This window comes from Cnephaeus nilssonii (genome assembly GCF_951640355.1).
Source record: "Cnephaeus nilssonii genome assembly, chromosome: 10".
Taxonomy (NCBI): Eukaryota; Metazoa; Chordata; class Mammalia; order Chiroptera; family Vespertilionidae; genus Cnephaeus; species Cnephaeus nilssonii.
Window position 1 is genome coordinate 30756143 of NC_137081.1, and position 24801 is coordinate 30780943.

General features: G+C 49.3%; 1 protein-coding gene across 1 annotated transcript; it reads right to left on the reverse strand.

Moving 5' to 3' along the window:
* Window positions 1-38: 38 nt before the first annotated feature.
* NMUR1 (neuromedin U receptor 1) lies at window positions 39-3698 on the reverse strand (the record flags this gene model as incomplete). Its single annotated transcript, XM_079782718.1, has 2 exons — window positions 39-406; window positions 2873-3698. The coding sequence occupies 2 exons, from the start codon at window positions 3696-3698 to the stop codon at window positions 39-41; spliced, it is 1194 nt and encodes a 397-aa protein (XP_079638844.1).
* Between the last annotated feature and the right edge of the window lie 21103 nt (window positions 3699-24801).

The following is a 24801-nucleotide window of genomic DNA, read 5'->3' on the forward strand; positions in this document are numbered from 1 at the left end:
GGTGGAGCTGCTTTGAGGCTCCTCTATGGAGGGCGGGGTCAGTCTCTTGCTTCAGGGCCATAGTTCTCAGCCAGAGGGTGGGCCCTGTGGCCCAGGGAGCCCATGTCACACAGGGTGCTGCCCGTGGTCACCCTGCTGAGGCTGTGGGAGCTGTGACATCGTCGGTGGCCACGGCACCGGGTTCCCAAGCACAGGGCTTCCCGGAAGGTGTCCTGGAAGCGGCTGGACATGAGGCTGTAGAGCACGGGGTTGACAGCTGAGCTGAGATAGAAGAAGACGCCAGAGATGACGTGTACGTACGTATAGGCCAGGTTCAGGCACTCGGTCCAGTGGGACACGAAGCTCCACATGAGGCGTTCGATGTGGAACGGGGCCCAGCAGATGCCAAACACCAGGACCAGCACAACTGTGGGGGCAGAGAAGGGAGTCTGGGTGCCGCTCCAGTTTGGTCTGCTCATTCTCCCCTCCCCTCCTATTCCACAGGCTACCCATGCCCACTGTCCATCCGGAAGTTTGCCTGCCCTTTCAGAGAGGCTGCTCTCACTACTGTCACTGAGTGGGCAGTGGGTATGTGCCCTGCCCCTTGGCACAGGCCACTGGGCCAGGCGTGGACACTTGAGTCGGGCCCAGCCTGACTATCTCACCATGGAGCTTGGAACTAGGTGACTATAAGCTCTGGACACGAAGCCCCAGCGTGATGCAGAGTGTGCGGCTAAGGCCCACCCCTGGGTGCCCACTCAGGGACAATGCTTACTGATGAGTAAGCAGAGAGAAGCAGAAGAATGGGGCCCGTGCTCAGAAGCAGTAGATGGAGGTTAAGGGGCCAGAGAAACGCAAGATAAACACAAACACCTCCCCTTGTCTGCCTTGGCCCCAGAGCCTACCCAGCCCCAGCCACCAGCTCTCCAAGGCCCAGCTGAATATCCTGCCCTGTACAAACTGCCCGTTACTTGAGATCCCATCCCCCATCATCCAGAAAAAAAACACAGGACAGGTTGGCCAAGCCCTCACTCTTTCTCCCCAGCTTCCTTCCAGACCTAGTCTTAACCAGCCATGACCTTCTTGGGTCTCTGTCCCCGGGTCTGCCTTGAATTTTTTTTAAAATATATATTTTTATTGATTTCAGTGAAGAAGGGAGTGGGGGAGAGAGAGAGAAACATCAATGATGAGAGATAATCATTGATTGGCTGCCTCCTGCACGCCCCCTACTGGGGATCAAGCCCACAACCGGGGCTTGTGCCCCTGACCAGAATCCAACCCCAGACCTTTCAGTCCACAAGTCGACACTGCCCACGCTCTATCCACTGAGCAAAACCAGCTAGGGCTGCCTTGATTTTTGTTTCTTATTTCTTGTGTTTGTTTAGCTGACTATCTTTCCCCTGTAGTGTCAGCCCAGTGTGGTTTTGCTTATAATCCCAGATTTCACTGTCCCCAGCACACAGCCTGCTGCTCAGTAGGCCTTCAGAAAGTGAAGGTGGGGGAAGGGAGGGATGGAAGGAGAGAAGAAAGCCAGAGTTCCAGGCTAGCAACCAAGGTGGCTTTAAGGAAACATCTTCCCCAGGGTGAGAACCATCCCAGCTGAGCAGACTCAGACCTGGACCCTGTGATCTGGAGGAGACTGAGGCAGGAGCGGTGGGGGGGGAGGGGGCGGGAAGGGGCCAGTTGGTCTGTAGTACAGGCTTTATAGTGCAGAGCTGGGAAGCAAGCAAGGAACTCTAGGGGATGACAAGTGATACCACACTCTGGAACACCACACCCAGGGCCGGGGCTTGGGGTGGGCTTCTCTCTGGGAATGGGGCAGTCCTCAGTTAGCTGCCTGTAATCCCATGGCTTTGACCAAGGCCTCACCAGCCTGTGCTGCCCTGGCTCACCCCATCTGCCTGATTCAGGCCCTGCTAAGGTGGGATGAGATGCGATGGAAATCAATGACTGTCTTAGTATCAGTTTGTCTTGCTTCCCCAGGGCCACTGTTTTTGCAAAAGAGCCAGGTCTAGAGCACAGTAACATCTAGAATCTCAACCCCAGCTGCATGCCCTGGCTGGCCCCAGTCCACACTTCTGCCCTGATTCTCCTGTGCTCGGACCCTCACAAATACCCCTCCTGACAATCCTCTTTTAGACAATGATCACTCCTGCGGTCCCCAGGAAACTGCAAACATAGATGGAAGAAATTCATCATCTTGCATATGCAGATCCTCCCAGATCCCCCCATATGGTTCTGTGGGAGTAGTCACTTCAGCAGCCTGTCATTCTGGCCCAGGGATGGGCCATGATCTAACCCCACCAATCAGAATCCTTTCCTGGAACTTTTCAATAGCCACTAAGGAAAGAGAACGGTTCCTCAGGAAAGCCTTTGGCCATGCCTTCCAGTGATGTAGGGAAGGACAGAGCCAAGATGTGTTTAGGAGCCAAGATGAGAGACCTGGAGGGTCCAGATGACATGAACAGCTCTGTTATCCTGGAGCCCAGCCTGCCCTGCCCTGTCTGTGGTTTGGGTCCGTGAGCTTCATGTGTGTGCCACCTGTGCATTTGAACAGCGCCCGACTTTAAAATGGTTTAATGCTCTACTGTTGCTGTCCTGACAATCTTAATTTTTTAACAAGAAACCTGAATTTTCATTTTGTACTGCGCCCTGCAAATTATGTAGCTGATCCTGCCAGAAGCCATTAGCATTTGCCTTTGGTGTTAGTTTCTAACACAGTATGCATGCATGCATTTGTGTATGTGCACCTGTGCGTACACACACACGGAGGGGTATGTGATTCCAAGCCTTACACTCATAAACTCAGATGCAGCACCTCCCCCAGGCCCTGGAAGCCCCAGACTCATACGCACTGTCTCAATCAGCCCCCTTTCCCAGCAGCAACACTTACACAGCATCTTGGTCACCTGTGTCCGACCTTTATCCTGTAGTTGCTGGACCCTGCTCTTGGGCCCCTGCCTGAGCAGCAGCAGCCTCTCACTCCGCAGCCGCAGCCCAATGAGCAGGTAGAGCACGCTGATGGTGGCCATGGGCAGGCAGAAGAAGAGCAGAGCTGTGGTCTGCATGAGTAGGTTGTAGAAGGCCCTTGAGCGGACCACCATACACACAGCCGAGTCGGGCACTATACCCCGGCAGGGCACATCCAGCTGCTGGATGCCATGCAGGCTGGTGTTGGGCAGAGAGCAGAGTACGGCAAGGCTCCAGATAGCCCCAAGCACCCGGCGAACACGGGCTTGGGTCATCACAGACCTGGCCTGCAGTGGGTGCACCACGGCCACGTAGCGCTCCACACTCAGGGCGGTGACATTGAGCACAGAGGCCAGGCAGACTGTCTCAAAGAGCAGCGTGCGGAAGTAGCAGCCACCAGCACCCAGCAGGGAGGGGTAGTTACACCACTTCTCATAGAGCTCCAGGGGCATGCCTAGGAGCAGCACCAGCAGGTCCGATACGGCGAGGCTGAAGAGGTAGTAGTTGGTGGGCGTGCGCATGGCCTTGTAGCAAAGGATGACCATGCAGGTTAGCCCGTTGCCCACGGTGCCCACCACAAAGATCAACAGGTATGTGACACAAATGGGTAGGAACAGCTCCGTCTTCTGGAGCCCCAGATACTTGAGTCTCAGCTCCTGATCAGTGAGGTTCAAATCCTCAGGTTCAAAGAGCCCCCACGCCCTACTGCCATTGCAGGGCATCGGGCTCCTTGCACCCCTGGGGGACATGTCTCCAGGGAAGATGGAACAATTGAGGCAGAAAGGAACCTGTGGAACAGAATACAGAGACACTCAGAAAAGTCACTTAGGGAACCCTGGCTGTTGTAATTCATTAAACCAAAGGTGCCATTATTTATATACTGCTGAGAAGGAAGTCTGTCTTCCATTGTAAGATGCATTACAACTGCAGAGATGGTGAAAATGTACATCTTACCCTAGCCGGTTTGGCTCAGCAGTTAGAGCGTCACCCATGGACTGAAAGGTCTCAGGTTCAATTTCGGTCAAGGGCACGTATCTCTGTTGCAGACTCGATCCCGGAGGCAACCAATCGATGCGTCTCTCTCACATCAATGTTTCTCTCTGTGTCTCTCCCCATTTCTTCCACTCGCTCTTAAAAAAAAAAAATCAATAGAAAAAATATCCTCGGGTGAGGATTAACCAAAATTAAATAAATAAAAGTACATCTTCAAAATGATAAAGCCCTAGCTGGTGTGGCTCAGTTGGTTGAGGGTTGTCCCATGCCCCGCCGGTTTGATTCCCAATCACAGGGCACATACCCAGGTTGTGGATTCGATTCCTGTTGGGATGTGTACGGGAGGCAACTGATTGATGTTTCTCTCACATTGATGTTCCTCTCTCTCTAAAATCAATAAACATATTTTTACAAAAGATAAAAAGTGGACTTCAGTTTGAAATTTCTCAATCTATTGAAACCTTGGCTAAATGGTGAATCCTCTTGAACATGGGCTTTGCCATCAGCAGTTTTCCCTTGAATCTCTCCACTTTCAAGCCACAGACTTTGAGACAGGTACTCAGTTTGGGCATCTGTAAAATGGGCAATGTGCGGTATCACGTGGTCTTGAAGAACAAGGACTCAGTAGGCAACTGCTTGGGTTCAAACCCAGCCTCCCCAGTCCCTGTGTGACCATTTGCCTGGTAACCTCTCTGCAGCTGTTCCCTTATTAGGAGGATTGAGAGAGTTTAATCCATGAAAGAGGCCTGCCTGACACACAGATGCCAGATTTGTCAGCACCTGACTGAGGGGACTGAGTTACAGAGGGGGCTGAGTCACTGAAAGGACCCAGGGCTAAAAGATGGTAATGCTGATCCAAAAGTTAGTTCTTTATTGTTGTAATCCTCACTGAAGGACTGAGGATATTTTTCCCATTGATTTTTAGAGAGAGTGAAAGGGAGGGAGGAGAGGGGGAGAGGAGAGAGAGAGAGAGAGAGAGAGAGAGAGAGAGAGAGAGGTTGGTTGCCTCCCACACGTACCCCGACCGGGGTGGGAGTGGGTGGCGGGGATCAAACCTGCAACCTAGGTACCTGCTTTTGACTGAAAATCAAATCTGAGACCCTCTGGTGCATCGGCCGACATTCTAACCACTGAGCAATGCTGGCCATTGCCAAAAGTCCATTCTTATTTCTGTTTTCCATCACCTAAACTATTAGAAGTTGAAATATTTGACACCCTTAACTGCCAGTTCTAGGGTTCCCTCTCCTCTCTCGGGCTGCCCATCTCTGCCAGTCCACCATATACAGTGATTAAGAACCAAGGCCAGCCGAAACCGGTTTGGCTCGGTGGATAGAGCGTCGGCCTGCGGACTGAAGGGTCCCAGGTTCGATTCCGGTCAAGGGCATGTGCCTTGGTTGCGGGCACGTCCCCAGTAGGGAGTGTGCAGGAGGCAGCTGATCGATGTTTCTCTCTCATCGATGTTTCTGGCTCTCTCTCCCTCTCTCTTCCTCTCTGTAAAAAATCAATAAAATATATTAAAAAAAAAAAAAAAAAAAGAACCAAGGCCATGGTGTTAAACAAACTGTCCTGGGATCAAATGTCAGCTCTGTCACACTGTCGCGGTTACCTCCCCTTACTGTGCCTCAGTGTCCTCACCTGTGAAATGGGGGTGTCAGTAGAGCCTACCTTATAGTTTCTGTGAAGATTAAATGAGAGACTACACAAAGTTCTCAGGGGTGCTCCTGGGACATTCTGGGTGCGCAGTTTCAGTGCCCAGTAACATGACCCTGCTCCCCACATGGAAAGGGAAGGCAGTCCGGGGGAGGGAGGTAGCAGCCCCAGACTGTCCTCCGGAGCCTGTTCCCCAAGCCCACCCCCACCATCAACCCTCCCCGCCAGCAACTGGATTTTCAGGCCGGTTCCCGGATCTTCTCCCTATTCCTTCAGCCCCATTTCCTCTCTTCAGTCACGGGCTTGGGCCTCAGGTAGCCCACATACCCGCGCAACCACCTTTCAACTACTTTCTTTTCCAGGTCCTTTGCTCTCCCAGACCCAGGCATTCTTCTTCCTTTTCTCTTCCTTTCTTTCCTTTTCTTCCCTTTTCTTTCTTTCTTTCTTTTTTTTTTTTTTTTTTTTTTACTACAGTAAGGTAGTAAACTGGGTCATAGGGTCGGTCCCCCAGGCATTCTTAATCAGAGTATCTTCCTCCTCCCCAAATAAAATCCCCCAGCCTCCCTGCCCCCCCCACACATGATCCCCGCATCTTGGGATCCTGGTGCATTTCCATCCACTCAAGCGCAGCCTCTGCCTCCCCCTACCCGGCTGGGCGGCAGGCGCGGGGATGAGCTGGACCAGCGCAGCGCAGACCCAGGTTCCAGGGAGGCTCCCTACACCACTGGGAAGGGTCGCCCCGCGGCGCGCGTGGCCTGCCATAAGGCAAATAACCCGCGAGTCCCCCGGAGATGGGGCGCCCCCACAGGACCCTCAGACCTCTACCACCCGGGAGGACCCAGTCCGCGCTCCTCCCGCCTCTTCTTGCCCAAGCCCCACGCCCCGTCCAGCCACAGCGCTCTTGCCCGCTCCGGCATCCCGCTCACCTACCATGCCGTCTGCGGCCGTGAGCTCCAGGGGCGGGAGCACACCCGACCGGCAGCTGCGGCGCCCGGAGAGAGCGGACTGGCAGCCTGGACAACTGTGGGCGCCGGCCCACCAACAGCCCGCCCCGTCGCCCCGTCGCCCCGCCTGTCGGTGGCCGGGGTGCCCCGTCCAGGACCGCCACCAGAGGGCAGGGCCGCCCCCCGCAGCCCGCCCACCCCCCGCTGAATCCAGACACACTCATCTGGGGCCACCCACTCACCCACCTAAACCATACCACTGTGTTTCCAAGCGTTTGACGGGGCGCTTTCAGGCGCACCTTTCTCTCTCCGAACCCTCACAACAACCCGTTTTCCAGAGAGATGAAGTCTCAGTGATTTGGGTCTCACTCGCTGTCGGCCGCCCTGCAACGAAACGTGCTGACCTTTAGCATAACTCCTTCCAGCCCCACCTCCTCCTCCCCCACATTTCAGAGGAGCCTCCAAGGACATCCCACTGGCCCCTCGGGAGTCAGTGAGACTCCAAGGGTCCCATCCTGCCTCCCAGGCTTCACACCAGCCTCTTTTCTTTTTTTTCAGCCTCTTTTTTCTTCCTCCATCCCAGGCCCAGGACAGCAGTCTCCACCCTTCTCCCTTGAGGTCCTCCAGCCCGAGTCCAGGTCCTCAGCCCTCCCAGGATTACTGCGGGAACCTCCCTTCTCCCTCCAGTCGTGTTCCCACAGCCCAGTTTTCCTGAACCCCCAACGCAGCCATTCTGCTCGAAACCTTCCGTAGGTCCTTCCTTCTGAAAAAGAACACAAGTCTAACCTGATGTTGGACCTCCCTGGCTCCCACTTGCCTTGCTGGGCCCCTCACTAAATCCTATCACCCTCAAGACCCTTCCACTCAGATGTCCCCCAGGCCCCTCTCATCTGATTGCAGGATGTCCACAGGGAAGGAGGGAACTGTCGGTAGGGAAGAGCCACGAATGCCGGGACCCCAGCCTCCTCCTGCTCCCACAAACTGGACACATGTAAACCCAGCAGGGAGCACCTTCCCTGCTCGCTCCCTCCTCTGACCAGCTCCTAAGCTGGAAGTTATTTCAGCTAAGGAGCGTAACATCAGGAACTTGCAAGGGGGCCTAGAATTGTGGGCCTCACAGGCTAAAATGCTGGCTCCTGGGCCTCCTCTCAGGGTCTGATTCACTTCGTCTGGGCGAGGTCACGGATGCCTTCCTGAGAGCCCCAGGCCCCAGAATCACACTCTGAGAAGCACTGGGAGGGGTTAAGTACAAAGCCCCAGGACCCAGAAAGGGTGCTGGTGAGCTGTGGGAATGGAAAGAGACTCAGCACCTCTGTTCCGTAGAATGTACTAACCACTGTTACCACTATTGTGAGCATGCAACGAGATGGAGTGTGAAGATTAGCACAGGGCTGGCATGTGGTCAGCACTCAAGAAAGTTGGGTGGGATTATCTCCATTTAGTGACAACTGGAAACAAGACCTTCCCCCAGATTTTCTCTGTCCTGCCCCCCAACCCCATGAGACTGACCTTGGAAACTGGGAGTTAGGCCCTCTCAAAGCCTCCGTCGCCTGCCTTCCCAGGAACTGCACATATAAACATAGCTCTAGGCACAGGGAGGTTTCAGGCATGCAGGGGCAGATGGTCTCCAAGTCCTGGGAGTAAAGGATTCTGCAGTTTCCCAGAGAGTTAACTACCAAGCCCCAGATGAGTGAGTCCAGTGTACCCTTCAAGACCAGGGCTTCAAAAATCTATAATAATAAAAGCGTAACATGCTAATTAGACCAGACAGCCTAACGACCTTCTGGACGTCATTCCAGAGTCCTTCTGGATGAAGCCTATGCGGCAGGGGCCAAGGCAAAGGTGGTTAGGGGAGATCAGGCAGGCAGGAAGAGTGGTTAAGGGCGATCAGGCAGGCAGGCAGGCGAGCAGTTAGGAGCCAGCAGTCCCAGATTGTGAGAGGGTGCAGGCTGGGCTGAGGGAGCCCCCTCCCTGTCCCCTCTTCCCCCCCTGGCGTGCACGGATTTCATAACCCGGCCTCTAGTAAATAAAATAAAATAAGACTAGGGCTGCTATCGCCTTAACTGGTTTGGCTCAGTGGATAAAGCGTCGGCCTGGAGACTGAAGGGTCCCGGGTTCGATTCTGGTCAAGGGCATGTACCTTGGTTGCCGGCACATCTCTAGTAGAGGGTGTGCAGGAGGCAGCTGATTGACGTTTCTCTCTCATCGATGTTTCTAACTCTCTAACCCTCTCCCTTCCTCTCTGTAAAAAAAAAATCAATAAAATATATATTTTTTAAAAAAAGACTAGGGCTGCTATCATATCAGATGAGCAATGAGGGGCAGGCAGCGTGGCTGGGAAACATGGGGTCACAGACAACACTTAGCATGTGATTAGTGTTGTCGACCCCGCCCCCATCACTGGAGCACACACACTCACACTCACACTTTTTTAAATTAGATAATTCTTATAGGCTCCCGGGAACCTGTGGAGTTTTTAATGACAAAATACACTCCAGAAAAATTCTGTAAGAATAGTACCAAGGACTTCTTGTCCTGAACCACAAACTCTGAGCGGCCTGAAACTCACTGTAGACCCTTTGGAAGTGCTTGGAGCCCAGGAAATGATGGAGAAGGCCCTCTTCTCTACCTCACAGAAGCAGAAGGGCTCCCACTGGTCAGGAATTCCTACAGCTGGCTGCATCACTCACAGCATCAGCAGCCATCAAAGACCACGTGGAGCTAAAGGTAGCCCCCCTAAAGGAGAACCCCATGGCCATTCATGGTTGTAGCACTGTCCAGAGGGCCCTGTGTGCCCTGGCCTCTGGGCCTGAGCTCAAGACCACCATAGCAGCATGTCCCATCAGAACCCGATGACACCCTGCTGCCTCCCTACTCTGTCCTGAGGTGGCTTCCCCAGGGCCATGCCCATGGAGGGCGGAGGGGGGGGACACTCACAGGGCGGAGGCCTGGAGTAAACACATCCCAAGTTTTCTGGGTGTATACCTCAATCTCCTGGGCTGGTGGGCATCTACTCAGACTAAGGGCCAACTCCCCACGCAGCAAATCTGCCAAGGGAGGGCTGCTGGGACCTCCGGGAGCAGTTTGGGGTACCTCCCAGGTGCTAGAGCAGACTACACTAGCCCCACAGCTTCTCCTCACCCTGCTGACTCCTGTGCTTTTCCCCGGGGAGCAGTGTTGGTACCCAGTTTGCACTGGAATATTCGGTAAAAGTTCAAGAGTTCCCTAGTTGGAGCTTCGTGCCCTTTAAGGGATCACAGGGTGGGGGTGCAGCTGAGATGAGTTCCCAGAGACGGAAGTTTTATTGTTTTCATTCTTGGGAGACAGAGACATTGATTTGATCTTCCACTTATTTATGAATTCATTGGTTGTGTTTTACATGTGCCCTGACCAGATTAAGCCCTTAACCTTGACGTATTGGGATGACACTCTAACTAACTGAGCCACCAGGCCCAGCCTGGATAGTTTTCATATAAACGAGAACAGGTGCAAGTCTCAGAAACTTGGTACATTTCTGAACAAAAGGGAGTGATTGTTAATCTTTTTCTTCAAGGCAGTGAGAGAAAATAACCTAAAGGTTTCTTTATCTCCTGGGAAGAGGGGGTTTAGAGAGAGAAACGGAAGGACAAGGAGGCTATGATTGGTGGTCAGGCCCATTTGTATACAGATGCCGGCAGTCAGTCCTTGTCCTCCTGTGGGTGATCTCATTAGGATCATGCCTTCCGGCAACTCATGTTCCCAGAAAGCTCTGGAGTCTGTTTGGGTGGAGGCACTATAAACAAGGTTGGGATGAGCAGCTTGAACTGAGCAGGCCTTTATTAGGGCAAGACCGTTCTGTCAGGCTAAACCCAACCTCAAAGGGCCCCCAAAGACCCAGGAGGACCCCGGCCACACCCTGCTCCAGGCCGCTCTTTCCCTGAGCAGTCACTTCTGAGCAGGAAGGGAGCAAAGGCCTCCTCTGTGGTGAGGGAGAGAGTCTGCAGCCAGAGTAAGGATAGGTAGTGTGACTTTGAGCAAGCGCCTTCCCCCCTCCCACCTCAGCTTCCTCATCTGTAGAATGGGGACGTGTATCCTCCTCACAGCGTTGATAAGAGGGGAACCAGCTGAGGTTGGTCCAGCGGTGGGCCCTAGGTCAGTGTGAGGCCCAAGGCCCTGCGGAGGGGCAGCCTCGCTAGGGGCGTCAGATTCTGATGTTGACAGCGGTTTTCTCTCGTGGGTAGACTAGGGTGGGAAGAGGGAAGGTAATGCTTTTTGTTTTCAGTTAAAATTTTTTTCAACAGTCAACATTTGTTCCTTCTATAATAATTACACGTGTAAGTGCGTAGTTTCTTCATTTTAAAAGGCAGTTTCTTGTTTAATTCTGGTGGCTTGTCCCTGGCCAGCCCTTTCTTCAGATCATCCACAGGGTCAGGCTTTGTCTGGGCAGAACCTTCCGAAGGTGGCGTGGGAAAACTTGGACACAGAGGTGTGTCCCTGTCACCTCCAGCCAGCCACATGCCCGCGTGCACCCAAGGCCCCCTCCATATGGCTGCCATTTTTGTCATCCGATTATTATACTCCCTGCTGTGTCACCCCTACCACACACCTAGGACCCCCAGGCCCAGTGTGAGGAGGGAAGGGCCGCACACAACCCACTTCCCTCCCAGATCTTGGCTGCCACGCCCAGCATGGGTACTTCCTGGTTGAGACCTCTGGCCAGGAAGTTGGGCCCAGATTACGTTCCCTGTGTGACCCCTATGTGGGGGCAGTACCCCACCCCCAACAGTGCAGGTCTGTGGGCACTAACCAGACCTCAATATTGTTTCAGTTCACCCCCAAGGAAGGCACCATCCTCCCATTTCTCAGAGAAGGGAGTGCAGCTGGCACCCACTTCCCCTGCAAAGCCCTGCTCTTTTTCTTTTTTTTTTTTAATATATTTTATTGATTTTTTTACAGAGAGGAAGGGAGAGAGATAGAGAGTTAGAAACATTGATGAGAGAGAAACATCGATCAGCTGCCTCCTGCACACTCCCTACTGGGGATGTGCCCGCAACCAAGGTACATGCCCTGGACCGGAATCGAACCCGGGACCTTTCAGTCCGCAGGCCAACGCTCTATCCACTGAGCCAAACCGGTTTCGGCCAAAGCCCTGCTCTTGACCTGCTGACTGACCACACACCCACTGAATGACCTAAGACAGCACAGCCCTGGCTGCATCCCCCTCTGCCCCAACTGCCTGTGGAGCTGCGGGGCCTCATTTCTCTCACCCATCAAGTGGGGGTAGCCATCTTTTGCCTGTTGGTGTGAGGATAAAATTAGATAATTCTTTTTTTAAATTAGATAATTCTTATAGGCTCCCGGGAACCTGTGGAGTTTTTAATGACAAAATACACTCCAGAAAAATTCTGTAAGAATAGTACCAAGGACTTCTTGTCCTGAACCATTTGAGAGTAAGTTGCTGACCTGAAGCCCAGGCTCCCTGAATACTTCAGTCTTTCCTGCAAATGGGGATCCTCTCCTCTGTCACCACAAGGCAGACATCAACATGGGAGGCATCACTGCCCGCTGATCTGCAGACCCTTCAAGTTCCGCCAGTTGTCCCAATCTGGAACAGTTCCCTGGTCTGCCCTTGACTTTCATGACCTTGAAATTATTTAAGATTATAGGCCAATTATTTTATAGGGTTTCTCTTCATTATGGTTTGTCGAATGTTTCCTAATAACCGATTCGGGTTACACATTTTGGGCAGGAGTATCACGGGAAGGGGGGGGGTGTCTTGTCCACTGCATCCTGGGAGGTAGCACGAAGCTTCTATTTGTCCCCTTACTGAAGATGGTGACTTTATTCCCTTGATTGAGAGGGCATCTGCCAGGCTTCTCCTCCAGACACTTTTGGGATTAATATGTATTTTGTGGGGAGGTACTTTGAGGTGATGTGTATATGTCCCATTTCTCACCAAGTTCTTACCCATTAACTTTAGCATCCATTTATGATTCTTGGAGGAATTAATTATTACTGTGATGGTTGCCAAATGGTATTCTAATTCTATCATTCCTTCATTTGACATTGTACTATAAGGAAAAATTTCTTGCTTTCACTATTTATTTATATCCATGTGGACTTGGAATTTCTTATTTTAGTCAATGGATAATAATTCATTATCATTATTCATGTTGATGTTCAAATTATCCCAGATTTGACCAGTGGTAACCCCTTCAAGCTAGCTCCTGCATCCTTTTCATACATCCTTACCATGTATATTTCTTACATAATAAGATGTTCCAGGCCTCAATGTATTGCCTTGGGACCAGCCTGGAATCAGCCATTTTCCAAGGAACTCTGGTTCCTTTTTTTTTTCTTCATCTTTCTCCTATTGTGGCACCTGTAGCAGGGCAGCAGTCCAAGGCCCACTAGAAGGAGGGATTTCCACATTGGCCGTGGGACAGTGGCTCTATTGGTGAGCAGAACTAGGGAATATATATCTGTATGTACCCAACCTCCCAGATAGAGGGAAACAGGCTCCCTCACTGTGGATGGGAATTACATTTCTGAAATACAAGTGTAACAGTAGCTACCAAAATATAGAAGTTCATCCCTTTGACCCTGCAACTTTACCTCTAGAAATTTATGGAAAATAGTAACTCAAATGCAGAGATGAGTGTAAGAAGACTCATCTTTGTAATAATGAAAAATTGGAGACAACCTCAACCTAAATATTTTGTCTTAACTCCTAAAAGCAGTGTCCTGCACGCTCCCAGAACCTTCTGTCTGAAGGACCAAATAATTGACTGCTAATTGGCTTCCCCCAGGGCTGTTAGCTCCCCAGCACTTCCAGGATGTGTCTGTACAAGAGTCCAGAGAATGTCCTTCCACAAAGCGAGAGATGATAGGCATGAGCCTGAGTTGGGACCCTTCCTCCCCAGCTGCAGGTGAAATCAGAGTCAGGGCAAGGAGAGGAGACATGGGCCCCAGAGGATCCTGCTAACTCCATGAAAAGGGACTCCATCAAAAGGAAATGAGCAACCTAAATGATGAGACACACACACTAAGAAGCACTGGGCATGCACGTGAGAGGGGGAGGCTGACCCACACATGCTGTCCTGGAAAGGCATATAAGCAAGATAAGTTGCCAAGAGAAACCTGTAAGGAACATAGCAACAGGGAGGGTTGGCTCCCCAAGCATGTAAATTACTGGGTGGGCTTATGCATGGAAAATGGTTGTAGAACACTTGTCAAATGGGCAACAGTGGTCGATTCTAGAGACTTTCACTCTCTAAAAAATAAAATTTTGGCCCAGCCAGCGTGGCTCAGTGGTTGAGTATCAACCTGTGAACCAGATCTGTGAACCAGAAGATCACAGTATTATTCCCAGTCAGGACACATGCCCAACTTTCGGGCTCAATCCCCAGTAGGGGGCATGCAGGAAGCATTGATGTTTCTATCCCTCCTTCCCTCTCCCTTCCTCTCTCTGAAATCAATAAAAACATATTTTAAAAAATAAATTTTTGTGTTGTTTGCATTTTCAACAATCAATATTTATTGGTTTTGTAATCATAAAGCAAAAAAAAAAAAAATCAACTGAGTAAGTAAAGAAGAAGACCTGGGAAATCTGCTGATACCACTGTTGATCAACTAAGGGGGGAGCAGATAAGAACTAGAGCAGAGTCCCACAGGACATGAAAGAGACCAAAGGGCATGTTCAACAGGAGAGAGGATGGAGATTGGTGTCACGACAAGTGTTAGGGGGTGGTGGGTCTTTCAGCAAGGAAGGGGATACCGGAGACATGATGTGGGACAGGTTTGATCACTGTAGCAGGCAAGGTAGGTTCCCTGGCCATGTCTCCTGTGGACATCTGCAAATATGGCTCATACAGGCTAACAGCCCTCTCTCTCTCTCTCTCTCTCTCTCTCTCTCTCTCTCTCTCTCTCTCTCTCCCTCTGCCTGCAGGTATTCTTTAGCATGACAGGGCCTTCAGTATATTCTGGTTTAGACCAAAAGTACCAAGGACTTAACACCCCAGGAGCTACCCTCCTACTAAGAGATGGGAGTGGTTGGATAAGTTTCCCATGTAGCAGGCAGCTTCCAAGAAGCCACCTCAGCCCAGTCAAGTCCTCAGATTATTCCAGCCTCATGAGAGACCCTGAGCCAGAACCACCAGGCCCAGCTGCTTCTGGGTTCTTGACCCTCAAAAACAATATGATGTAATAAATATTTGCTGTTTTAAGCTGCTAGGTTTTGGGGTAATTTGTTATGAAACAACAGCTAACTAATAGTCTCATATATTCCTGGTAGTGATGTAAAATGATGTAGCCACTTAGGAAAAACAGTTTGGTAGTTCCTCAAATGGTTAAATATAGAGTGACCATATGATCCAGCAATTATATACTTAAGATACATACCTATTGGAAATTAAAACTTATGTTCACATAAAAACTTGTATACATGACCTGGCAGGGTGGCTCAGTTGGTTGGAGCCTTATGCTGTACACCAAAGGGTTGCAGGTTTGATTCCCAGTCAAGACACATAATGAGGTTGCAGGTTCAATCCCTGGTCAGGCGCATATGGGAGGCAACCAATTGATGTTTCTCTCACATCAATGTTTTTTTCTCTCCCTTCCTCTCTCTAAAATTAAATAAAAACATATCCTCGGGTGAAAATTTAAAAAAACAAACACTTGCATGCAAATGTTTATAATAGCATTTTTTAAATATAATAGTCAAAAGATAGAAACAACCCAAATCTTCATTAAGGGACAAATGGAGAAACAAAATGCAGTCATTCATACAATGAAACCATCCTATATAATAAAGAGCTAATATGCTAATTAGACCAGATGGCGGAATGACCTTCCTCCGGAACGACCTTCCTCCGGAACGACCTTCCAGAATGACCAATGGGCAGGGCCATGAGGGCTGCAGAATTTCATGCATCAGGCCTATAGTTTTATACAAGGAACTTGAGTATCCGTGGATTTTGGTATATCCACAGCACTCCTGGAACCAATCCCCCATGATACCGAGGAACAAATGTAGTTAAGTTTTGGGGAGTTGAAAGCTATACTTGGATTTTCAACTGTATGGGGGATCGGTGCCCATAACCCCCACATTGTTTAAAGGTCAACTGTAGATTCGTGATTGCTTAGACTGAGGTGGGGTGTGGTGGATAAGATTGATAGTTAAAAGGTATGGGATTTGTTTTTTTAGAGGTGATGAAAATCTTCTAATATTGGCCAAGGGGATAATAGCACATATCTGTGAATATACTAAAAACCACTGAATTGTACACTTTTAGTGGGTAATTTGTATGGTATGTGAATTATCTATATATATAAAGGCTAATATGCTAAGTGTATGACTGTCCAACCAATCGCTATGATGCGCACTGACCACCAGGGGGAAGACACTCAACACAGGAGCTGCCATGATGCGCACTGGCTGGCACCACGGACCTGGCACCAACAAACCAACACTCAGCTTCACCTAAGTGGGACACAGGTCCAGCCACCACCCCAGAGCCACACCCTACCAATTCGCTGCCAATGCTGCCAAGACCCCATGGCGCCGAATGCGGACCACAGCCCAGCCCAGAAACGGTAACTGTGGGAGCCAGATGAAGCAACACCCGGTTTCCTTTCCCTAGTTACTAGCCTCCTTGGCGTTTCTTCAGCCCAGGAACTTGACTTACTTTATAGCCAGATGCAAACATTTTACACTTTAACCAAATATTTGTGAAGTGTTTTTCCGTGCCTCATCTCATTTGATCCTCACAGAAGTCCTGGAGTAGGTAGATAGGAGATTTGGTAGAATACTATTTTCTTTTCATTAGCCGGAAAACGGAGATTTAGGAAGTTTAGAAACTTGACACGACTGAAAAGAAGTAAGAAATGGTGGACCTTGAAAATGACTTCAGGTTTTCTCACTGTGCAGAGTATAATCAAACACTGCTGCAGTTAAATATTTTACCCTTTGTTCTCCCTGCATGATCTACAATAATAATCTGCTTTGTGTTGATATTTACTGCTGTGTTGCTGACAATTACCTGAAAGAGAAGTTGGGGTGCTTCACTGGGCTGGAAAAAGTTTAGCTAAATCAGAAAGCAGGTCTAATTAAGCAAGTTTATCTATATATATAAAAGGCTAAGTTGACTCGCACATGCGCAATACATATAAAGCTCTCGCTGGTGCCAATTGCACACGTGTGTTTTGATCTGTCATTGTTGATCGTGAACTTGGTTGACACTTCTATTATAGAGGAAGGGTGACTAGCGATATTAAAATATTTCTTCTAATTAATTTCCTTTCAATGTGCACAAATCCGTGCACCAGGCCTCTAGTATCTTAATAAAACTGTTTTAAACACAGATACACCACAGCTTCCTTGCCCCTAGGTGGTAACTCTGAGGCATGTTTCATTCTCTCAGAAGGTCCCAGTGGGACTGAACCCATTTCCCAAGGCCAAAGCTTGCCCATTAATATGAACTTTCTTTCCTTTCCTGTCTGCTTTGTCTCTTTTCTCCACCCTATGCTTTCTGGGATCACATCTCAAATAAACAACTGCACCCAATTCTCGTCTCGAGGTTTGTTTTTTAAGAAACCCAAACTAAAGCAATTGTCTTCTTTGGGTTGGGAGTCAAGTTCACCTGGCATGGGGCTGATTCTAAGTCCGGTCAGTAGAGAACCCATCTGGGGAGACTGTGTTCACCAACCAACTGTCTAGGGTGAAAGCTTGAACCAAAGTCCAGAATACCATGGAGCTGGCCTCAGTCTTCCCAGCATGCCTGGCATGAGCCTGGGGTAGTTTGCATACACGCTAACCACCCCCCCACACACACTTTCAGGCCTGGGAACTGTGGTAGGGACCATTGAACAGTCCAGGCCTGTCACTGCCCTTTACCCTACAGTCAGGCTGTATGGGACATGTTCATTTCCCCTTTGTCTTATTTTGCCTGTCTCCTGTGGTTGGGTTTCATCTGACCACACAAACCACCAAGACAGAGAAGCAGGAGGTTATAGAGGGCTATGAGGGTAGAGTTCAGCAGACTCTGTGGGAAGGGTCAGACCCTTTGACTGTGAACTTGACATATCTGATTAATGGAAGGCAAAGATTACATAGCCAAGACGTGAAGTGAGTGAGCCAGGAACACCCTTTGAGGCCTGTCAGGGAAGGGGGTCAGCGGGAGAGGCATCTCCTGCCCAGGGAGGCCCAGGTCACTTAGGCCACGAACCTCACCGTCTGAGCACAGGCTGAGAGTCAGAGGGGAGAAGTTTGGGCTGGACCCAGCTTCTCACACCACCTCCAGACCCGGATTGAGAAATGGATGCTCAGAACTTGATTTTTCCACAATTTCAGGCTGCTCAGCCTCAGCCAAATGCCTTCATTTTCAAGTAAAGGATAGTTGGTGGATTTAATGCCCGCAACTCTCACGCCTAGGATTGCCCAGAGCAACAGGACAAAAGAGCCTAGGTTAGCTCAAAGATTTCATAAGTTGGCCTAGAATAAAAACTTTTTATTTTTTCTATATTTTACTGTGATAGTTTTATGTGTCAACTCAATGGAAGGCAGGCCTGAGAGGTACCAAGCTAGGCTACAGTGCCCAGTTACTTATTCAAATACTAACATAAATGCTGTCCTGAGCCCTAACTGTTTTTCTCAGTGGTTAGAGCATCAGCCCGAGGACTGAAGGGTCTTGGGTTCGATTCTGGTCAAGGGCACATACCTCAGTTTCGGGCTCCATCCCCAGCTCTGGTCAGGGTGCAAGTGGGAGGCAACCAATTGATGTGTCTCTCTCACATTGATGTTTCTCTCTCTGTCTCTCCCCCCTCCCTTCCACTCTATCTAAAAATCAATGGAAAGAATATCCTCAGGTGAGGATTAACAAAAACAAACAAGCAAAAAACCAGAAAGATAAATGCTGCTGTGAAGGTATTTTGCACAAGTGGTTTACATCCACAAGGAGTTTATTACCCTCATAATGTGTGGGCCTTATCCAATCAGGTGAAGGCTTTAAGAGCAAAACCTGAGTTCCTTCCAGAGCAGAGCTTCTGCCTCAAGACAAATCATCAACTCCTACCTGAGTCCAGCCTGCCAGCCTACCCTATAGATTTCAGATTTGCCAGAGTGGCTAGGCGGGGCGGGACGCCTGCTATGAGGGGGAGAGTGGGGGACGGAGGGCGGGGGGCAGAGGGAGCTACAGGAGTGGTGCTCCGCCCAGAGCGAAGACTGAAGGTGGCGGCCAGAGGGAAGGCCTGGTGCCAGCAGCCAGGGGAAGGAAGGCCTATTGCACGAATCTCTTCATGCAACAATGGGCCTCTAGCGTAATTATAGGTATAGATAGATGAGATGATAGAGATAGAGATAGAGATAGAGATAGAGATAGAGATAGAGATAGATCTATTGATTTATCTATTGATTCAGTTTTTCTGGAGAGCCTTGTCGGATGCACCTACCCTCAGTGGAAGGCAGGCCTAAGAAGTGCTAAGTGGCATGAGTGTCCCTCTCAGGGGAGACAATCCTCGAGGTCACAGAGAAACATGTGGGGCATTTGCTGAAATGTGTACTATTGCCCTGCATCCTACTGTTGGTTCAACTGAAATGGCCAGACATCCAAGAATAACCTTCATAAAGCTATCCCAATGCTGTAAACAGAAAATTGCAAAAACCACTCAAAGGACTCATGAAGCACAGTTCTCATAGTCAGCTCCCATATAAATCAAACCAGATCACGCCACTGCCCTGCCAAAAATCCCCCCAAGGCTCTTGGAATAATCCCAATTTTGTTTTAAATGTAAATAAATTCTTTATTATTTAAAGTATTACATGGTCTCCTTTTTCACCCATTGACTTCTCCCTGGCCACCCCCACCCCGTAGCACATCCCCTCAGCCCCCTACTGTTTGCTCAGTGGTTATGCTCAGTGGTTATCCCCTCAGCCCCCTACTGTGTCCATTGGTTATGCTCATAATAATCCCAAATTTAATTCAGCCTGTAGCCCAGCCCTGCCCACCTCTGCTCAGCTTCCCCTTCCCTGAGCTCCACCAAACCACTCTGCCACCTCGGGGCCTTTGCACGTGCTGTTTGCTCTGCTGGGAATCCCTTTCCCTGCTTCTTTGCTTAGCACCTTCTCGTACTTCAGGGTTCTAAGATAGTTTCCTGACCACACATTCTGACACGCACCACCACCCCCTCAGTGAAATCTTCTACTAAATCCCATTTATCACAGTCTGGAATGATTTTATTTGTTTGTTTTGTTTATTGTCGGCCCCCCTGCTCTGGTCTGGAAGTTCCAGGAGAATGTGCCCTCTCATTCTCTTTATAATAAAACCCTAATATGCAAATCAACCGAACTGCGGAACAACACAGGAGCTGCCCCCAGCCCACAGGCCCCAACCGGAAGTGGGGGGGGGCAGGGCTGGCGAGTGGGCGGCACCAGGCCAGCCAAGGTGGGTGCCAGTAGGAGCTCCCTGATTGACCCGCTGGTTGCCCCACAGATTAGCCCTGATCGCCAGCCAGGCATAGGGATCCTACCCATGCATGAATTTTGTGCACTGGGCCTCTAGTATTAAATAAAAGAATGATTCCTTAGCTCCTAAGCTCATTCATATTTGGGCCAGCTCCCTCCCCATTTCCCACAGTACCCTGGGCCTACCCCATCATGTCCCTTGGTGATGGACAGTAGTAAAGCATGACATTCAACTGTCCAGCAGTGTGGACCCCTGACTGGAGGGTAGAGGAAGGACTTGGTTACCCTGTATGGGGTTGCGCCTCAAGAAGAATGTGCCACTGAACTAAAAGGAACTGACCTGAGCCCTGAATGACGGGGAAAGAGGATTCCAGGGGAGGGAACAGCAAGGGGAAGGTCTGGAAGGGGGAGCATCTCCAGGAACTGGTTAGAAGCCAGAGCACCTCCCACTATGAGCCAGGAGGAGGGTGGCATGAGCTGAGGGCAGAAAGGGGGGCAGGGCCCAAGAGCAGACTCTGAGATCCATGGAAGGGTCTTCACCAGGGAAATGACAGGGTCCGGTTCATACATTGAAAATTCAGAGATTGTTTCTGGCTGAGGAAGTGGGGAACAGGCACAGTAGGGAGACTTATTTTTTACTGTAGTATCAGCTACACTGCTAGCATTTTTTTTGGAAAAAATTATGTACATGTATTGCCTTAAAATTTAAACAAGTAATCATCTGGATGCTAAGCAGAGCCTGGACTGTAAGAGACCGGAGGGAATTTTGGTTGGTACCCAGGACAGACTGCAGGCTGACCACCTAGTGACCATTCTCCTCTCTCCCTCTTTCCTCACTGACAGATCCTAGTTTCTTTGTTTTCCCAAGTGACCATTTATACAGCATGTGTCCAGCCAAATGATGTTTCTCAACTAGGGGGTGCTATTGAGTAGAAGATGTTGAGTGGGAGTTAAGGAAAAATTCTTTAAAAGAGAAACAGAGAACTGACAAGGACCATTTTTACCCTCTTCTTAGCCTCTCCCGCCTATTTCCTTTCTGGGATATAGCTGTGATGTCTGGAGCTCCAGCAGCCACCATGGACCCTGAAGTAAACTGTAAGCTGCAAGTCACCACATATGAAGACCAGAGCTGAAAAGCAGAGGAAGTATAAGTCTCTAGTGATGTTATGGAACTTCTAGACCAGCCCTGCACACAACAGAAGTTTATTACTCTTTCCATTTACATGTTTGTCACAGGTTTCTATAGAGCGGCAAGAGGAGTCTTCTCATGTGTCATTCATGGACTGATGCTGATGGAGTAACCATCTTCTTAAACATCACTCTGTCAGAGTTCTGGAGGGTATCCGACAATTAAATATTTAGCCTAGAAGTCACTCAAATCACTCTACTCATTGGCCAAAACTAGTCACATGGCCCCATCAAATCAGTTATAAGGGGGCCAGGAAATGTGATACTGCCAAGTGCCCAGAAGGCAGGGAGCCAGAAACAGATGGAGGAATCATCACTGAGATATCAAATAGAGGTCAAGATTTGGAGGACATGTGTGTGCATGGTGACAGCTGGGTGGGGAGGACTGTGGATGGCTGAGGGGAGAGGGGAGTCATAATTCTGGCTCCACAGGAATGGTTTTAAAAGGCAGCCATGAGAACAAAATGAAATGAATGAGGATACTCTACAAAGATAGACACTGTTACCAAATGGGATGGCATGACCTGAACAAACAGCTGATGTCTAGACTGGATGAAGTCTGGACCATCACCCTCAGGCTCCACCATCCTGAATTTGCCCTCCTCTGTGAGCCCCCCCCCCCCCCGCCACCCCCCCGCCTCCCGAGTAACCCAGTCCCTCCATAGCTTCACTGGGTCCCCATGTTGGAGGATCCTTGACTTCCAGCAAGCAGGGCCTTCATCGTCTCCAGGGAACACAGACCCAACAGGGGCCTCCAGCAGACATCCGAGCCCCCACGTAGCAGGTGTCCAGGAGCACCTGGCTTCAGGCGGGGAAGAGCAGGGAAGTCACCCGCCTGCTGTGTTTCCAGGATATTGCACTGGGGGGCGCAAGTGGTTCGCCCAGAAACTTCCCTGGGAGGGGTAGTCCTAGAGGTGTTCCACCTGACCCAGGTGCCCCTTTCTCCCCATAACCGGGGATCCTTTCCCTAAGCCTTCGGACCCCAGATCTTCCCCTTCTCCCGTAGAAGCCCTCTGACTCACATTCTTCCTCATTCTGACCCCAGATTCTCCAAGGTGCACATCTCTCCATCTGTGGACCAGGGATCCCCCACGAACCAAGGATCCAAGGGGCTCCATGATCACTGTCCTGAGCCTAGCAGTGGTGCAGTGGGTAGGTGGGGTCCCCTGAAGCTGGGAGAAGCAGGGGTAGTGTCTCCATGAGCGCTCACCGGTATCCAGCAGGTAGTCACTGAAGCCGGTGGGAGAGGCACAGGGCACAGGCACCTTCCTGCCTCCCGGGAGGAGGGAGTGAGGCCGGCTAATGGAGCCCAGTTGTCAATCTTCTTCTTCTTTTTTAAGTTATTTAGGGAGAGGGAGAGGGAGATAGAAACATCAATGATGAGAGAGAATCATTGAGTGGCTGCCTCCTGCACACCCCACAGTGGGGATCAAACCAGCAACCGGGCATATGCCCTGAGTGGAATTGAACTGGGACCTCCTGGTTCATAGGTGGACGCTCAACCACTGAGCCACGCCAGCTGGGTGTCCAGCTGGGTGTCCACCTAATTGCTGGCTGCAACCTCAGAGTTTCTGAGCCAGCAGGGCTGCGGTGAGGCCTAAGCATGTGAATCTCTAACAAGTTCCCAGATGAGGCAGAAGCTGCTGGTGAGGACCGCACTTTGAGAAAGATGGTGCAGAAGTTCGGGTCCTGGTTTCCAGCATCCAGTATCCTGATGACAAGCGCAAGTCTGCCCCCTGCTGGCCAAAGAAATCGCTTCTTCAGCTTCAATTTCTTCTGTTAGATAAATACTACTAATATACTAGTATTTACCTACCGAGGTGTTTGTGGCGATTAAATGAAGACAATTTGGGTAAATTCTTTAGCACAATTCCTGGCACATATTAAGAATGGGGGAAAGTTCTTTTCCAAGTGGTTGAGGTGTAGAAATTTAGCTGGAAGGCTGCTACTGTTTCAGGGGTAGGGAGGTTTATAAACCTTAAAGAATTATTTGACTTTAAAAAGCATGTACCTGTGCAACCATGGTTAAAATTAAATTTTAGTTAAAAAATTATGTAAGATTTAATATCATTCAAAAAGAGAAGTTAAAAGTAGCTTAATAGTTTAAACCTGAAAACACCTGGAGACAATCATGTTCTAGTTCCCAATTGTTCGCTCTTTCTCTTCCTGGAAGATTATACAACCCCGCTCACCTGCGCTGCCTCCAGGGGGCACTATTTCCTGCCCCACTGGCTTTGCCCTTGACCTCCTGACTGCCTTTGCCAATGGCTTGTGTATGAACATGGTTTGTGGCACCTCAAGCTGAAACTTTTTTTTAAGCTTTGTCTTTTTTGTTAGTTTGTTAATCCTAACCTGATAATATTTTTTCATTGATTTTTAGAGAGAGTAGAAGAGAGAGGAAAAGATAGAGAGAAGCATCCATGTGAGAGAAACACAATGATTGGTTGCCTCCTGCATGAGCCCTGACCAGGACCTGGGCTGGCCAGGGAGGAGCCTGCAACAAAGGTAGTGCCCTAGACCAGAATCGAACCTGGGACCCTTTGGTCTGCAGGCTGATGTCCTATCTCCTGAGCCAAACCAGCTAGGGCTCAAGCTGAAACTTTAAGAGATATTGATTATTTCCACCTGCTCACTTGCTCTTAACCTCTGCCACAAGATTGACATGTCTCCAGTTGGGGCTGTTTCTTGACTTGTATTGTAGAAGGAAGAAGAATTACAGCCACAGGTGACCCACAGCCAAAAGGAGCTAAGCCACAAGAAACCTGTGACAGAAATATAGGGTGTCCCCCCAAATATATACACACACTTTGAAAAATTATAAAGGCAGTTTTTATTAAAATGCATTTCATTTTCAAAATTGAGCTAACAGCTTTTAAATTGTGTATAAATTTTGGGGATACAACTATTTAAGACGGGCAAGAAATGAGCCTTTAGGGTTGTGAGCTACTGAGATGTTGAGATATGTTGTTACTGCAGCTACACCCAGTGAACACAGACTAAAAAATACCCTACAATAGGTGACTGGCCGTATAATGTACCTTTATGGTGGGAATGCAGCTATCAAATTTAAAGTTATGTTTTAAATGATATTAAATTTAAATTTATACTTATATGTATGCACCTATTAAACTGCTATTTAAGGACATAGGAAATTGCTTTAAAAATATGTGTTTTTTAACATATTTTTATTAATTTCAGAGAGGAAGGGAGAGGAGGAGAAAGATAGAAACATCAATGATGAGAGAGAATCACTGATTGGCTGCTGCCTGGATGCCCCTACTGGGGATCAAGCCTACAACCTGGGCATGTGCCCTTGACTGAAATTGAACCCGGAACCCTTCAGTCCACAGTCTGATGCTCTATCCACTGAGCCAAACCGGCTAGGGTGCTCAAAATATTTTAAATAAGTGAACAAAACTGAAAGTACAGTGGGATCCCAATTTTTCAAATAAAAATATATCTTGTAAATATTGATTGAGGTAAGTTGGGTGGTAATTTTACCTAAAAAAAAAAATGGATTGTGGGGAAGACCCTTAAATGTTAACTGGTTATATCAAGGTGGTAAATTTAGGGAGGGTGGTTATTCTCATTTATACTCATCTATAATTTCCAACTTGTCTAAAATAACCATATCATGAT